This window comes from Tenrec ecaudatus, unplaced genomic scaffold (genome assembly GCF_050624435.1).
Source record: "Tenrec ecaudatus isolate mTenEca1 unplaced genomic scaffold, mTenEca1.hap1 Scaffold_549, whole genome shotgun sequence".
Taxonomy (NCBI): domain Eukaryota; kingdom Metazoa; phylum Chordata; class Mammalia; order Afrosoricida; family Tenrecidae; genus Tenrec; species Tenrec ecaudatus.
In genome coordinates this window covers 402182-420725 of record NW_027459460.1, presented here as the reverse complement: position 1 = coordinate 420725, position 18544 = coordinate 402182, and the positions used below count along the sequence as shown (strand labels likewise).

At 41.6% G+C, this 18544-nt stretch overlaps 1 protein-coding gene across 5 annotated transcripts in view; it reads right to left on the bottom strand.

Annotated features, from left to right (window-relative positions):
• The window catches only part of LOC142436721 (thyrotropin-releasing hormone-degrading ectoenzyme-like), a 353287-nt gene that overhangs the window by 327414 nt on the left and 7329 nt on the right, over positions 1-18544 (bottom strand). For all 5 annotated transcript variants that reach the window (XM_075540204.1, XM_075540202.1, XM_075540205.1 and 2 more), the window contains exon 2: positions 9239-9365. In XM_075540204.1, coding sequence (XP_075396319.1) covers positions 9239-9280 — 42 coding nt within the window. In that variant the 5' untranslated portion in view covers positions 9281-9365. The remainder of the gene's footprint in view (positions 1-9238; positions 9366-18544) is intronic.

Below are 18544 nucleotides of genomic sequence, written 5' to 3'. Positions count from 1 at the left end.
AAGAATGCTTAAAATAACACTGGGAAAAGGGAGACAAAAAATATATTTTGACTATTTCTCTCTTAGAGAGCTTTCTGCCTTTATTGGCTTTTAGAAGGGTAACCTTAATTTACATAACGACCCCTCAGTCTCAGTTTCTTGTAATGAAGCTATTTTGAAAAACCTACTGATCTCAATATAAGCTATTTTAGCTCTCAAGTTTATAGGAATGGTCACCTTTCTTTTCAAATTGCCTGATTGGCAGTGCTTCTGTCAGCAGTACTCCCCAGCCTAGACTTTAATGAAATGTTGCGCTTGTCCTCTGAGGCTTAGGATAGCTATTTGGTTATAATTAACTCCGGATTGACCAATGGCCAGTGAAAGAACAATTTACTCCAAGAAAAGATTATTACAACCATTATTTTGTTCCAAGTACAGCTGCTCTGTTTGGACAAAACTGAAAATACAAATGACTTATCCCACTATGTTAATTTCAAACAACCACGAGGGAATAAGGAAGCATGAAAAGATTGCGCCCCTTCACTGTAGCTATGCAGAAGTGTAAGCTACAAGGGAAAGAAGAAAGAGCATCGTTTTTCAAACTAGTTGCCACCAAATTACACTAAAAAGCAGTTCAGAGAAAGAGGCACCCAACTTCCTTTTTTCCAGATGTAATGCAGCAAACTGTGGTGGGTCTCCTCTCAAAATCCATCCAAAATAAGTTCACTCTGTCAACCTCTACTGCTAGCACTCTTGTAGAAAATTCCATTCTTTCTCAGATTAATGCAGGAGCCTCTCAGCTTCTGCCCTTGATTCTCCTCTATCCCCCAAAGCCATATTATATGAAGCAGCTAAAAACTGAAACTCACTGCTATTGAGTCTATGCTGATTCACAATGACCCTAGAAAACACAGTAGAACTGCCCCTGCGAGTTTCTGAGACTGGACCTATTTATGGGAGTAGAAAGCCCTATATTTCTCAAACCAAGTTTCTAGTGGTTTTGAACTGCTGACCTAGCAATTAGGCAGCCCAATGCGTAACAACCATGCTATCAGGGTTATTTAAGTGACCACTTAATATTAACTCAAAGCAGAGTTCAATTGCTCCTCTGCTCAAAATGAAAGTGAGCCTTTCATTAACCATGGAAGATCTTTGATTGTCAGCAACAGTTAGTTTATAAATCCTACTCTCAGGTCCATGCAGTCTGACCCGGTCCCCCGACTTTTCTCCAAGGAGTCAGACAATCTTCTCCTTCAGGCTTCTCTCAGGTGCCATTGAGTCCATGTCAATTCACAGTAATGCCATGTGACCAAGTAAAATTACCCTCTAGAGCAGCGGTTCTCAACACATTTCCAATGGTCTTAGGAACCGAGACCCTTCTCTATCTGTCTCCAGGCAGGTCCGCCCACATGCAGATACACCCACATACAAGTACTGGGCATGAAGACTGTTACCCATGCTACACCATGCTTCAAGACCAAATTTCTTTTATTTGTCATTAAAAATAAATGTTTCACAATATATAATTACTACAGTGATTATCCCTATGCTTTAAATATGTTCAATTTGTTTAACAATGAAAATACATCCTGTATATAAGATATTTACATTATGATTCATAACAGTATCAAAATTACAGTTATGAAGTAGCAACAAAAATAATTTTATGGTTGGGGGTCTGTATCAAACATGAGGACCTGTATTAAAGGGTCATGGCATTAGAAAGATCGAGAACCCCTGCACTAGAATGATCTTAGCTGCAATCAAATGATCTCCAGTTTTTGCTTCTACCGAATGAATGGGTGGGTTCCGTCTGCCAACCAGTTGGTAGGGAGCTGAATAATGAACCATTTCACCATTAGGCCTTTGAGATAGCATCAATGAATATGGTCCTTTGGCCACAATCCTTACATGATGTACTAAAACTGCTGGCCTCTGCGCTGCTGGCTCGAATTCCGTTTTGGAGAGAGCTCTCTACTGCACTGACAGTAGATTAGGGGGATGAAGTCTCCACTGCAGCAGAGGGGGTGAACCAAGCCAGCACCCTGTTTCCTTGGGGCTATGGTCTGCTGAAAGATTAAACACCACACCTCAAAATCATTTTCTCTATATAAGAGACACTTCAAAAGCAGGAGCAGAGAGAGAAGTCCCAGGATCACCCATCAGAAGAACAACTACCAAAGGAGTATGTTTGAAATCCCTTTCTAAAGTAGCACAAGCCAAGAGCAAAGACACCAGATACACCAGAAGATATGATGTAGACACCATGGGACTTAGCAAAGAAACCAACCCAACATCAGAGGCTGAAGCAGAGAGATCATGAGAGAGAGAGCAGACACTGAGACTGCGAGGCAGAGCAGCAGGTCAGCTTCTTGGCCGCAAGAGCCAGAGGCCAAGAGATCATGTGGCGAGAGGCTGATACTATAGAGAGAGCTGGCTATTGGCTATGAAGATGCTGCTGTGGACCAATGACCATAACTGTATTGTTTGCTGATCCTGACTTGGGATTACCTCCCAATTCCCCTAATACACAATTGTGGGTCCTATGTGTGACTTCTGCCTCAGCATGAAACGCAGCATGAACGTAGAGTGTCATGGCAGGAATGGTCCGTGTCAGCATAGGATAGAGAAGGACGGAAGGTCGAGGCATGGCTGACGTCTGCCTCATGTCAACAGGCAGGCCAGGGGTTAGGTGGGGCCTCCTCCATGCCTTTTGAGCAGCTTTCTCTCCTGACCACACACCTTGTTTAAAACTACAGCCCGACCTGCCAACATTTTATTTTTCGTATATAAGTTATCACTTTCTAACATCATAAATGTTTTGTTTTCGACCTGTCTTTTCCCATTAAAAAGTATACTCCAGGAGAACAGGAATATCTGTTTCATTAACTGCTGATTTTCCACCAGTTGGCAGAATAGTATTTAGTAAACAGCCAATAAACATATGTCAAATCCATTGATTAATGTGGTTCTAATGCCCAAGAAAAGCGAGATTCTGCATTTTCAGAAGAAAAAAGCATTTCATGCAAAACCACCCTTCTTAACAGCTCCACCCTCACACTGCTCTGATGGTAAACAAAGCTCAATGCACTTGCCCCCAGTCTTCACAGCAAACTCTACTTGGGGGCCCTAATGGCAGGGCTGTTGCAAATAGAGATACCACATCTTTAGTCTCATTGACATCTTATTTACCGAAAAGGCACAGCTTTGGCAATTATGAGGAAAACCGTCATCATTTTCTCAAACAAGATGAACCACGAGAACTAGATGGTAGCCAGCTACCATTACTGAACATCTTGACCAAAGCTTCTGTGGAATAACTGGACCAAACGGGAGAAAAGTGTGTACCAGCGTTTCAAATGCTCATAGGCTTCACACTACCTGGAGCCCTTGAAACTGCATGAGATCAAGCTGACCAAAGCAACATGAAATATTAACTAGAAACCTCAGGGGCAAAACGTTCAAGTTCCTGGAGGGGAATGACTCGGCAAAGGAGAATGAGGAAGGTTGCAGACCTGGGGTATGTACTCACTAGCATTGAGGTCAACATGGGGAATTGGTATATACTTTCAACAACAGTAAAAGAAAAGGTTTGCTTCTTATCTTCCACATAATACAAAGGGTTAAAATGGAAGATGGGAAAACACTGAAAGATTTGTTAAGTACCTCCCTTGGGTCAGGCACGGCACTCGGCAGTGGAAATCGAGCTGCAAACAAGAAAATAAAACCATCTCTTCTTGTATCGCCTATCTTGAGGTCACATTCCTAACACCCAAAACCAAACTCTTAAAAAAACACAGAGTGAAAACCCCTAAAGTCATATATAATTGGCCCCTTCTGATCTCATCTCTTGCTACCCCTTTCCCCACTGACTTTAGTCCAACCTCACTGGCCTTGTTGCTGTTAATCAGACTAAAACATTGCACACCTCAAAGCCTTGGCAAGGATGACATAGGAATGGGCCGTGATTCACTTTGTTGTCCAGTAGAATAAAATAACGAGGGAGGTGCTCTCAGCCATCCAAACAGATGAGTTTGAAAATGTTTCCAAGAATGGAATCACAGATTTGACTAATGTATTAAGTATAATGGATAATACTTTGAAGGTTAAAAGGTTGTTTTGTAAAAAAATTTAAATGCATAGCTTAGAAAAAAAAAACCTGGGTTATTTTTGGATACCCGCTTGAATGTTGTCATCAAGTCGGTGCTGCACAGTAACCCTATGCACATCGGAACAAAGCACTCGTCTCCATCCCAGCGTCACGCCTGTCCTTCACTTTGAACTCACTGTTGCAGTCACTGCCAATCCCTCTCTCTCATTGAGGGCCTTCCTTCTTTACATTGCTGCTCCACTTTACCAAGCATGATGGACTTCTCCAGGGACCGGTCTCTGCTGATAATAAGTTCCAAGTATGTGAGACAAGGTCTTACCATCTTTCCTCTAAAGAGCGTCTGGCCGTCCTTCACCAAGATAGACCAGTTTGCTCTTTTGGCAGTCCGTGGGACTTTCATTCTTCTTTGCCAACACCGTAGCTCAAATGCAGAGAATCTTCTTCTGCTTCCTTATCCAATATCCAACTTTCACACGCACAAAAAGTCACTGAAATACCATGGTTTCTGTCCGCTGTACCTCAGTCCTCAAAGTGACCTTCTTACTTTCCAATACTTGAAAGAAATTTTATGCAACAGATTTACATAATTCAATGTGTTGCTTCATTTCTTGAGTGCTGTTTCCATGAGTGTTGATGATGAATCCCAGCAAGACGAAATGCTTGCCAACTACAATCTTTCTGTTTTTCCTGATGTTACCTATTAGTCCAGTTTTGAGAATCTTGGTTTTCTTTACATTGAGTTGTAATCCATACTGAGGCTGAAATCCTTGATTTTTAACAACTAGAGCTTTAAGTCCTCCTGTCTTTCAGCCAGCAAGGTGTGTCATCTGCATATTGAAGGTTGTTAATAAGCCTGCCTCCCAATCCTGATGCTGAGTTCTTCACATAATCCCGTTTCTCTGATGATTTGCTGTGCAAACAAATTGAGTAAGTAGGACAAGAGGATTCAATTCTGACACACGCTTTTACTGAATTTTAAACCAAGTAGTAGTCCCTTGCTCTGTGCACACAATGTCCTCTGGATCCATGTACAGGTTTCACATGAGCATAATAGGTAGTTCCTGTTCTTCTCAAGGTAATCCATAGTTTGCAGTGATTCATACAGTGGAATCCCTTCACATAGTGAATGAAACACGCTGCACAACAGCTGGTCTTCTCTGTGTTAAGCCAAATCCATCTGATTTCAGCAATGATATCTTTTGTTCAATATCCTCTATTGAATCTGGCCTGAACCTCTGGCAGCTCCAAATCAATGAACTACTGCAGCTGTTGTTTACTACTTCAGCAAAATATTGCTTGCATCTGATATCAAGGATAATTTTCTTATTCTGTTGAGTCACATTTATTTGGAATGATTATAAATATGGATTTCTTCCAGTCAGTTGACAAAGCAGCCATCTTCCAAATTTCTAGAGGAGTGCTCCCAGTGGTTCATCACTTTGTTGAAACATTTCAATTGTTATTCTATCGATTCCTGAAACCTTGTTTTTGGCTAATACTTTCAGGACAGCTTGGATCTATTCCTTCAGTGTCATTAGTTCTTAGTCACATGCTACATCTTGAAATGGACAAATGTTGATTAGTGTGGTTCAATGACTGTGTATTCCTTCTTTCAATGCTTTCTCCATCATTCAATATTTTGCAGATAGAATCTTTCAAGATTGAAACTGAAGGCTTGACTTTTTTAATAATGAGTTATTTCAGTTAAAGATATGCCAACTATGTTCTTTCTTTTTGGTGTTCTAACTCTAAGTCTTTGCACATTTAATCATAATAATTTATTTTGTCTTCTCAAGCTGTCCTTTGAATTTTCTGTTCATCTCTTTGTGTCCATCATTTCTTCCATGTATTGGGCTAATTTTTCTACTACCCTAAGTCCTTTGCTCAAAAACCATTTTCCCAATGGTGTCTTCTGTGATTTCCCATTTAAAAACCTCAACACCTTATTAGACATAACCAAACACTTATTAGCAATGGTTAGGGTGACATAGGTAATTCATGAAGGCGATGTTCTAAGGCCTACTTTGGTGAGTAGAGATTGAGGCCTGAAAAACTCATGTGGCCATCTAGGGTACAATTACTGGTCTCCTTTGCTCCCCCACTGGGAGGAGAGAAGACTGATAAAAATAGAAACTCTCATGGAAACAATTAGTCTAATAGTTGTATGGGGCATGCACACATCAGCCTTCACATCCATGAAACACAAAGCACTAGGTGGCGCCTGGCTACCACTTCCACCTGCTATGGAAAGGCTTACACAGAAGGCTCGGGTAGAGCAGAGGAGAATACAGTACAGATTCCAGAATCACAAAAGAGACCGGGCTCACAGGCTGGAGAGAGACTGGTGGCACCCTGAAGTCTATGATCCTTAGTCACTCCTCAGGTCTGTAACTGGACTCACCCTTGTAGTTCACGTTTCAGTCACACATCAGACAGGTCTCAAAGAGGGATAACAGCGCTAGTGTGGTAGGCACACCTGAGTATAATCAACCAATTAAGACCCAAAGGGCAGCATTTCCCCAAGGACAAATTTCAGAGCATTCGAAAAGAAGCATGGATGGGAACGGGTAACAGAAAGGAAGTACATATGTGATGGTACATGAGATGAAACAAAATGTGTTTAATTGTTGAAAAAAACTGATGATCTGCTCTGTAAACCGTCACCCAATTCACAACAAAATCAATTTACAAAAAGAAAAAAGTAAAACAAGTAAAAATATGAGCTTCATCTACAGTGCCACACACACACACACACTTTCCATTCATCCTTTCTGCCTTTGCTAACCCCAAGGTCAGCAGTTCAAAATCACCAGCCACTCCATGGGAAAAAGATGAGGTTTTCCATTCCTGTAAGGAGCTCCAGTCTGGGAAACCCACAGGGGCATTCTACCCTATCCTACAAGGTCGCTGTGAGTCTGCATCAATCTTATGGCATTGAGTTGTTTTTGTTTTGTCTTTTAATCTGTAGCTGATAGGCTATATATTTTACTTAATGATTTAACTTGCCTCAAATTAATAGGTTTTAAATATTAGTATAGAATGAAGTTTTGCATTTTTTATCCACAACTCTATGGCTATCAGAAAGTTAAGTGTCTACAACAGGTGAGTGACCCAACGAACACCTGCAGAGGAAATGAGAGGAGGAGGGAAGGTCGAAGAGAGGGCAGGAAGGGAAGATAGGTAAGGGAAGAGAGGATGGGTGAAATAGACTCTATAGTAAGACAGCCACAGCGAATACCCAAAACGAGTCTGCCTGGGTCATTCATAAAAACCGAGTTGATTCCAAAATATTCCTTTTTTGAAAATACAATTCACAATGTATAACAAAAGCTAAGACTTTGTCAAACTACTTCTGCTTTTACCAAACTTTATGTAGGATTTTATATAGAAAATGTACTTATAATGTCATTAACAGACATATGAAAATATCTATAGAATGCATAGAAACTGAGAGAAATTTTACAAAGCACATGGGCTGTGATATCTTCCCAAGATAACACTGACTGTGCCGGGGTAAAGTCAAATCATTCCATGCCATACACCCTAAAGTATGTTAGCGAGTCACCATCACAGTGAACAGCGTCCATTTCTACAGAGAAAGCGTACATGGTTCGGCTGGGAGTGAAGCAGAGCAGCAGAAATGCTCCCTGCTGCAAGCTGACAGTTACATGGGACCCCTGAAGTTTTAAATTGAGTTCCTCTGCTAATTACCGGCCTGAAAGAGACAAAGAATGATCCACATTTTATTCTCTGCTGAACTTGCAACAAGCACTCGTGAATGGGACATTAGGGTCAAGCTGGGAAGCTCCAGTTTGTTTGACCAAGTACAGAGCATGGTGTCACCTCCCGCGCAAATAAGGTCAGGTACACCTCCCTGCCTTGGGTTCCCACCAGGGAGATGTCAGTGTAACCGGGGCTAACTGAGGACTTGAGAGAGAGGATAAAACAAAAACGCAAACAAAACAGAAAACAAAAAATCACGTTGCCTATGGATTTGAAGTTATTTATGTTTTAAAATGAATTCAAATATGTACAATCTCATTCTTTTCCATCACATGCTACACCTAGTGGTAAGAGTGTCAACTATTCTGTCTATTTTCTAAACAGCTCATTGTATGACCAGTAAAGCTACACAGCAGGCAGGTACTTTAATGAAACAGGCCTATTCTCTGGGGACAAGAACCTGTGGTTGAAACGCTAGCACTGTGATCATGAAAGCACTTTGTTCTTGCCAATGAGCAATACTTTTGATGTGGATCCTGATCAAAAATCCCCTTGGGAAGGAAAAACGTGTAGCGGTGGGGAGGGGGGAACAAAGGAGTGTTGTGATGTGAGATTTCAAAACAGATTTTCTCAGAAGAAAAAATACCTTCAGCATTCAAAATGGGTATGCATTCTACCTTTCTGGAAAGTCATAGAATGACGTTGCCAAAGCAGCCTCATTGAAGTTAAAGTAATAAAAGTAATTAATTTATTCATTCAACCAACAGTGTTGAGTATACTACTTTCGTGCATGGAAGAAACATAAGAACACTCGAGAACACAATCCCATGACCAGTGCAATTCCTTTCTCTCTTCTCTTTATTTAACTTACTATAACTCGGCATCCAACATGTGGCTGAATGAAAAAAACCGAGGGGCAGCTTACACACTGTAGCCCGGCATGTGAGAGTTAGGAAACAAGCACTAATCAATGGGCACCTCCTCATAGTGTCACAGTGAAGACTTTGGGGAATCACAGAGAATGTGTTTGACATCCCAGCTCCTTCATTTAATGGCTGTCTGCAGGAATAGGAAACTTCATGGTCTCAATTTCCTTAATATAAAAAATAATCGTGTAGCAGTGCCTACTGTACACGGTAGTTAAGAACATGAAGTGTGACACTGCCAAGAACCTTTTACGCATGTTTTTAACAAAGTAGAATTATTTTGGCTATCTTTTAAAATGCTAAACCTACATCAGTTCTTAAATAATTATACACATACTTTGTGGCAAGAATCCAGAAGCACCAAACTTTATTTTACCTCTTGTGAAATCATAGCCTCTAAAAATATAACCCTTAGACTGTTCATGCGTCCTAAGCATCTTAACCAATAAACTCCACCTTCAAGGAGCCCTTCTGAAAAAATAAACAAGAAAATTCTTACCGAGTTTTGGCAAAGAATAGGGCACTTTAAAGTAGTCTTCATAAAACTCAATTAGTCTCTTTGTTATATGGAGGGCGTAGTGCCCGGATCCTCTTCTGATGGCGTCGGGTCTTGCATACAACCGCACCTAAAACATATGCAGACGCAGCACTTTAGCCTTTTGGTCTCAAGTTGTATCTATCGTGCAAATATGAACCTACACAAATTACTTCAAGGACTACAAAAATTAAACAATATCCTTTGTCCATTATATCAAGGCACTTTGTAATTGAAAGAATCAAACTACAACAATTGAAGTAACCAAGGTGAGCAAGTTATAATTTCCTCCCTTTGCAAGACGACAAAGAGAACAATTCTATACCTTGCTTCAAAATAAATATTCAAAGTGATCACTTATGTGCGCCTGTTAGAGATTTGAAGGTATGGTGGATTAATATAATGGGTCCCTAACGATGCTGAAAATAGTCAGGATACGGTGGCTCAGCAGGAGAGAAAATTCATGGTTTGTTAAAGACATATTATAACAAACTTTGAAAGTATTACTGAGCAGGGCAGAAATATAATTTATGCCCCCTTCTTTTCTTTGGAAAAAAACCTGTCTTGTTCCCAATCTGCAAACCAGGGATAGAAAATTCTTGCCTGGACATCAACAATCCTCATTCTGGTGGGCACTCTGCAAGTGCTCCTGGCTCAAACCCAGCCGAACATCATTCATATTCCAGCACAATCTGGACCCTTAATATGGATTTTAAATCAAGCATTGTATATTATCTAGTCCTCAGCCAAGAAGGATCCTAAGGCAAGTAACATAAAACTGAACAAAACTAACAATTGTACAGAAAAGGCTAAAATGAGATTAGTTTCCATAAAGCTTTCATAAAGCTATCCAGCATCCTTCTTTCCAAAGGCTAAGTCTGTTTTTCACAGATGTGGTCCCTAATCCTCATATCAATTGTGTGAATAAGAAATGTGTATTTTGTACAGCAGTGGAGAGCAGTGTCCTGGGAGTTGGATTTTAGTCCAACTCTGCCACTAAGAACGTGGGATGCTGGTGAGCAAATTACTTAACCTGCTTGGGTCTCAAATGTTCTCATTTATAAAATAAAGGTGTTTGCCACCAGAGAGTTCTACAGTGTTTTTCAATTCTAAAACACCTATTCCCAATCCCATTTTACAGATAAAAGGATTTATTTTCTTACTGGTGATTTTCCCAAATCAGTATAAAATATTTTATTTAGTATATGTAAATGGATATTTATGTTCATAAAGACTACAAAGGAAAACTGTAGTCCATGTGTAATGGTTAGATCTTATACTAACTTGGTACTTTTGTGGAGGCAGGGGTGGAGTCAAACCTGTCAATCATGTAGTCGCCTAGTGACGCCTCCTTGGGGGCGTGGCTTTTTATAAGCGAACAGCAAGAACTTCTTTCTCAAGCCCGCAGCCTTCCCTGCTTGCCAAGATTGTGTCTGCCTCTAGCGTCAGCCCCATGTGGACTGCAGACCCTGCATGTTTCAACACCCTGCCATTTCCCACCAACCCTGGATCCACAGGACTCTGCGCCCACCTGTGATCCCCCTGCTTCCGCTAAAGGTACTTGTTCTGTTTCATCCGCCTGCCTCAGCTGGGATGCATTCTTGATGTGAAATTGTTTCTTGATATCAAGGGTTTTTTTTTTTCTGATTTCAAATCCATAAACAATCTATGTCATTGGTTTTGTTTCTTTAGACACCCTAGCCTACCCCACCGCAATATAACACATGATTGTACAGGTGACTCTTTACCATCTATATTAAAAGGAGAGAGAAGGGAAAACCAAAGCAGCTGCTCTTAAGTCAATTCTGAAGCAGCGGCTCGATATGTCCCAGAGCAGACCCGCTCCATAGAAGTGTATCACGGTAATTCGTCTGGAAGTCGTTCCTCGGGACTTCCTTCAACAGAATTTCTGGGTAGGGGTGAGCCAATCGCAAACTATCTGTACAGTCAAGATATAAGTACAATCTAAAAGCCTAGAAAATCGAGGAAAACACATTTTGACTTTAGCTTGAAAGACCTATAATTCAATACCAGATTTACTGACTAACACATTTCCAACAAAAATGGCTGACAGAAATATAACCTCTTCCATCAATCAATTCCACAAATCAGTCAAGATATCTGCAATGAATTCAATAACAATTAACTACTAAAATGATGAAGCTGCTTCTCATGCAGCAACTAAGTTAGATATAAAATTGGGTCCAGTCACCACAGATTTAGTCGGCAGCGGTAGAAAGCCGACACTCTCAGGAAAGCCCATCTGAAAGAGCAGCACATGCCACTCTTGACACTCGGGGAGATGCAGTCATTCTGAGTCCCTGCTGTGCCTGGCATCAACTATTCTGTATACATTCGGTATTTTAGGTGGAATTCCCAAGAGATAGGCCACAAGACAAGTAGGGTGTGTGGGTGATCAGGAAAGAGGCGTGCCCAGGAGATACCTCCGAGGGAATAGGCAAAGCAGCATCCAGAAACGTGAGAATCCAAGCGAGGCTGCAATTTCAGGTGAAATCTGGAGCACAGACTGACCCACAAGGGCCTCGATGATCTGGAAAGTGTGTCCTGCGTGATTGGCTGGCTCCCATGAGCCTGGACCAGGCCTCATTGGCTGCTCACTGCTAAGGGCGGGCATAAAACCTCAGGCACTTCCTGTTCTTGAGACAGCTGGGCAAGGAGCTCCCCTAGTCAATTGCTCGTGTTTTGGGACTCTCAGGTGTGAGCAGTTAGGAGTAAAATCACTAAAACGGAGCAATAGGGACATCAAATAGGGAAGGGGATCTAGCCTATACAACAGCAACTGTCATAGAAACTAATTCACTGTCAACAGATATTTAATTAGCACGTGCTCGGTGCCATAATAATCCGAGAAGTGGTGGACTGCTCACAAAAAGGTCAGTGGTTCAAAGCCACCAGCTAACTGAGAGGTCACCACTTCAAACTCACACTTCAGGAGCAGCATGAGGCCATCTGCTTCCATTGAGGTTTACAGCCTCGGAAATTCTAAGGGACACTGCCTGCCTCTCTGTCCCGCAGGGTCACTATGAATCAGAATTACTCAATGGCAGTTGGTTTAGTTTTTTGATTATTTTTAATAGGGATGAAAAAGACTACAGGAGGAGCAGGTGTGCATGTGTGTGTGAGAGATTGAGAGAGAGAAATGACTCAATGGCAGTGGGTGTTTTGTTCTTTGGGGGGAATTTTGTACCATGGTCAAGGCTAAGTATTTTTTATTTAATGATGAAGAAAACATGGTCTCTAGTTAAATGAGGTACAAAGCATTAAGGTACAAAGATCAGAGATAATATAATCATCATTATTAAAAAGCTTAACATATATTCAGTAATTTAGTATTTGTATTTTTTAGTTACATTATTTTCATATCAACTTGAAGATATGAAAATGTAGGGGTGGAGTCCAGTCTGTCAATCAGGTCACAGCCTGATGATGCCTCCTGTTGGGCATGGTCTTCTCATATGAAGGATCCTGGGCTCGCTCTCTCTCTCTCTCTCTCTCTCTCTCTCTCTCTCTCTCTCTCTCTCTCTCTCTCGCTCTCGCTCTCGCTCTCGCTCTCTCTCGCTCTCTCTTTTTCTCTTTCCCTCTGCCTTTACCCTCCTGCTGGCAAGCCACTCAGAGACCTTCCAGAGCCCTGTGATGCTTCTACCACCATTTGATCCACAAGACTTGTCACCTACCAGCCTGTGATCTTCCTGCATTTTGCATCATTGCTTGCAGCTGTGTGAGTCTGAAGAGGAATTTATGGACTAAGATCAGACTTACAGACTAGTATTGGACATAAGGACTTTATCAGGACTATACTGGGATATTTTATTTATGCAGAATTACTTCTTGATATAAATCTCTCTCTTACACATATATGAGTGTCCTTGGAATCCACTCTGTCCAGCAAACACATTGTACAAGTAACATTTTCCTGTGATATAAATGGCAAATGTATCATGAGAAAAATATATAGCTTTCAGAAGGTTTGAAATGAAGTAACTAATAAATTCAAGTTAAAACTATAACTAGGACCACTACAAAATGACAGAGTAAGGGTCACTGATTTTAATCTTAAGCACCATCACCGATTTTGGTAAAAATGCAGCTATTTCTATCAATCAACTCCACCAGTCTGTCAAGCTATCTGCAGGACCAGACAAGAAAAGCATGATTGAGTCAATCTGGTTGTTAAGAATTGATGGAAATGATCCAATTCCAGGTGAGGAAATAAGACATAGAAGCAGTGTCTTCATTTATTCATTCCAACATGTATTGCATGCCTGCTGTGTACCAGGCACTTTACGGGAGCCTACAAATAAAACAAGACCACAGAGTGCGTAGCCCTCGAGGTCTGAAGTTTGAACTCACCAGCCGCTCCAATGGAAAAAAGATAAGTTTTTGGTTCCTGTAAAGATTTACAGCCTTGGAAACCAAAAGTGGCAATTCTGCTCTGTCCTATAAGGTCAGTGTGAGTCAGAATTGACTAGATTCATACCATGCACTTCATAGCAGTGCCTAGATGTTGATAAGTAATGGCATGGATTAAGTTGTGTATCCTCAAAAGATGGGTGAGCTTGGCTGGATCATGATTTCCTGTATTGTGATTTTATTACTCCCCCACTTCGTGATCTTCTATGTATAGCTAAAGCTGGACTAGGTCATGGTGATGAGGATTATGTTATGTTTGTTATGTCACCGAGGCAGGATTCAGTGGGAGGCAACAGCCCTAGTCAAGATAAGGCCCCTCGTCCAGTGTCAGGAGAATCCTCCGGGGAGATAAGAAGAGAGAGAGGACCCTCCCCACCACAGTGAAAGAAAAGCCAGCAGAGTGTGTCTTTTTCACCGGGATCCCTGCCCTGAGAGCCTAGATTCAGGGAAAGAGGGATGTCCATACAGATGGAAATCTCCAAGGAATGCCAAGCCCACAGATGCTGAGGGCAGACAAGGACTTTGTCTTAGAGTCAACAGAGGAAGAAAGCCTTCCCCTAGATCTGGCATTTTGAGTTCTGACTTCTAGCCCTGAAACCATGAGAAAATAAACGAACTTGTCAAAGCCATCCCGGTGCTTAAGCTGTGTTGTAGCACCACTACTCTTCACGGCATCTTAAATGACACACAGATTAACAGCAAAAGGACAATATGAACATCAAAAGGGCATCTTTTGCTTTTCCTCTCATTCCAACAGATCAACTGATTAATCTCTTGTCCAAGGCCAAGTCCTTATTCCATCCCCTTTTACTTGAACAAAGACGTCACTGCCAAAATGCCTTCCCCGTTTCCTGCATCACCAACTGATGCCTGCCTCCTGGATCATTCTCCTCGGTAGGCACATACTCTGTTTTGTCTCCTTTGTTAAAATTAAAAACCGAAAAACCCCTTAACCTCTGTTCCTCCAATTATTGTCCCATATTTCCATTCCCTTTTATATCAATGATACTCAAAAGAGTTTCCTATATTATAATAAACAACATAAAATGTAATATGAACCAGCATGAAAGTGGGCATATAATATAGAGACAATTATAAATGGGGTGTTTTGAAACGTATATCCCCTGCTTTTAAGTTGCTCATGAACTACAACCAGGCTTTTTTTTTTTTTTAATTTTAACAATTTATTGGGGCTCATACAATTCTTTTCACAGTTCATTAACCAGGCTTTTATACCCAGAAAACCAACACTAAATCCAATGTCACTGAGTTGATTCCAACTCCATGTTGGGTTTCCAAGGCTGTAAATCTTCAAGGGTGCAGAAAGCCTCAACTTGCCTCCATGAAGCAGTTGATGCGTTTGAAGCCCTGACACTGTGGTTGGTAGTCAGCCCAAAGCACCACCTGGGCCCCCAACAGTCTACCAGAACTAGACGCACCAAAAGTACCCTACTAATGACTTCACAATGCATGCTTGCCCTGTCAGCAGTGCTTGGGACAGGCGATCATGTGTTCTCTTTGAAACACTTTTGTTACTTGACTTCTATTCCCACTTAAGCACTCCCAAGTTTGGCTGGCTCCTCCTCTTTCTTCCCTCAATGGTAGAGAGATCCGGATTGCAAGCCATAGGCTTCTTCCACAGGCTGTCTACACTTAAGATCTTGCTAATCATATATCATATCTAGTTATCAGATATTAAAACTGAAGACTTTCCCTACAATTTCAGATTTGTAAATGCAGCTGCCAACTGATACCTCCACTCAAATATCTATCAGTCATATTAAAACCAAACCTTGATACCTTGATATCTGTCTCTCTCTCTCTCTCTCTCTCTCTCTCTCTCTCTCTCTCTCACACACACACACACACACACACACACACACACACACACACACACACATCCTGCTTCTCCTATAGTCTGTTTCATCCTTTTTAAAACTAATCCAAAAAACAAAGCAGCCACTGTTGAATCAATTCTGACTCATCGTGACACTGTAGGACAGAGTCAAACTACTTCCAGGATCTCCAAGACTGTGAACTGTACATGCTGACAGAAAAAAAACGCATCTCCTCTGTCCCTGGGAGTAGCAGGTCAGCTCCCACTGCAGACCTGGTGGTCTGCAGCCTGCTGCAGCAGCCACTCGGTCACCGGGGCTCCCTTACAGGTAATACCGCCCTCCACTCACGAAGGCTCTGATGCTGCAGAGTGATAACATTCCTTTGCATTTCAGAAATATCATTTTAGGGGCCTAAACCTTAGTGAACTGAAGTACAGGGGATGGCTTCAGGCTTCAAAACTCACAAAAATGAGATAAACACTGAAAGGGGAGGCTAGGGGAGTATGGAACATCTACTCGTGCATGTTACAGAATAGACTGTAAACTGAAATAAAGAATAGGAATTTAAGGCACAGATATATCAGTTAAAGATTTGAAGCAACAGGGTGGCGTGACTAGAGTTATGTTAAGCAATTACATGAACTGATCCGCTGCCGTGGAGCGAACACTGACACAAAGTGAACCAGGGTGGGTTTCTGAGACAATGACTGTTTACGGGAGGAGAAAACCCAGTATTTCTCTCCTGGAGCTGCTGGTGGTTTTGAACTGCCCACCATGGGATTCTCAAGCCAATATGTAACCACTACACCACAAGGGTTACAAATCTTAGTGTATATGTCTTATAGGGGCTAGGAATGAGTGAAACAAATAAATTGAGACTATGCCAGCAAGACAGATGAAAGAGAACAGTGATTTGATCTAGAGAGAGCAATTGAGAGGCAGAGAAAAGATGGAGCTATTCAACTGCTCTCACTCGCTTTTAAACAAGTCACTGAGATATTGCGCGTGGTGAATTTTAGGACCATTCGCATTGAAAACTAGCCACTCACACATGCACATGCCTTACTCTGTTGTACTAAGTTAACCTGGATTGAACTGTGGAGGGAAGAGTTTAAAATATTGCATAACCTTGTGGTTAATCAATAACATTTTGTATAATAATTTACGTGACCGTACATAAACATTTCTATTTGCTTTCTTCTTCTAGAGTAACTAGATTCTACCTCATCATTACAAACAAACTAAATCTTCATAAACCCGTTTATCACTCAAAAGCACTGAAATATAATTTTATTACACCTGCCTATTTGCATTTTCTGACATGCCATGATAAGCGTGAAGCGCTAAAGAGGCAAATTGCTTACTTTTCCCGGAGCAGGCTTTATCTCTCCTTCTAAAAGCTTTTCCGACCACCAATGTCAACCAGGTTGCCACTGAGTCCCATGTGGAGGACAATGCACTAGGAATTTGCAGGGATGGCTTTCTCTCTGACAACTTGTGTCAGCTTAAGAGAGTCAGCAAACTTCTCTGAATCTCGGCTCCTCAGTGTCTTCCCGGAGCAACAATCTAGAATCCCCTTAAGCCTAGGGGACTGATCAGCGATATAAACCTATTGTCTTCCCCTGTGTAGTCCCCATTTACAAGCAGAATAAAAGAAAAGGTTTTTATTTCCTCAGTATAGTTTGGCTACTTTACATCTTTCACTTCTCTTGAAAATAAACTATCTTGCTCTCGTTCTCTATCTGTTGTCCTTGAGTATTCCTCTTCTATTCCATGAACTTGAGACGGGGAAGACAGAAATAGCTGTAGTAACCAACACAAATGGAAGAGGCGTGTCCTTATGGCTCCAATCCTGTGGTGATGCATCATAAAAAGAGCTAAAGTTTAAGAACTTCAGACTTTTGATCCCTTAAAAAAAAATAAACTCACTCACTGCCACTGAGTTGACGCCGGACTCACAGTGACCTTACAGGACAGGGAAGAACTGCCCCTGTGAGTTCCTGAGACGGTAACTCTTTATAGGATGACATAGCCCCCATCTTTCTGCCAAGGAGTAGATAGTGTTTTTGAACTGCTGACCTTGCAGTTAGCAGCCCACAGTGTACCATCAGGGGTGCTACTGATCCCTTAAAGCACTTCAATGCCCCAAATCAGTGTTCTTTTGGTAGCGTCTCTCCTTAGACCCAGTGGGATTGACTGTGTAGTTTCCTGGACTCTCCATATTTTATGCAAGTTTCATTTATCTGTAGTATTTTCATTTTTTTTATTCCTGAAAAGGGGGGAGGGATGCTAACGGCATCTTTCAATCCTTTATAAAAAATAAAAAAAAAAAACCAACCCACAAACAGTAGATACATTTCAGTTATCCCGAGGACTGAGAGTGACTGCCTGGAGGCTATGTTGGGAGGAATCCTAAAACTACATCTGGACCCAGCAGGGGGATCTGTGAAATTCCTGCTGTGCATTTACAGATAAAGGCCGTTGTGGTGGTGCGGGACATATGCATGATCAGGACAGACTAACCTTTCAGGGAGGTGTAAGGGAAGGCAACTCTGCATAGACTTGAATTGATCTGGCCTTTGGTGGTTGTGCGATTTAGAGAAAGGACAGCAAAGGCTGATTAAGAACGTCATCATTTATTTATGTTTATTAATTAATAGTTAATGAGCCTCTATTAACAAATGCACGGCAGCCTGAACCTATTGAAGAGCCTTTTCTTGTTCTGTGCCTCAATTTTCAAGCTACACTACCTTTGGGACACCTAACCTGTGAACTGTGTCGCTGTACTTTGAGGTCCCTTTAAGACTTGCCTCGCCAGAGGATTGGAATGTACATCTCTGGAGCTGGGGACTGACTGTTGGTGACCTGCCTTGCTGTTGGCTGCCTGTGCTGGGATAGCCCACATCGCTCTACAGAGGACTACCTGGTGGCCCTCAAGACTTGAAGGACTGCCAGTGGCTCACAACACTCTCACAGGAGTGAGTTGCACTGAGCTATTCGT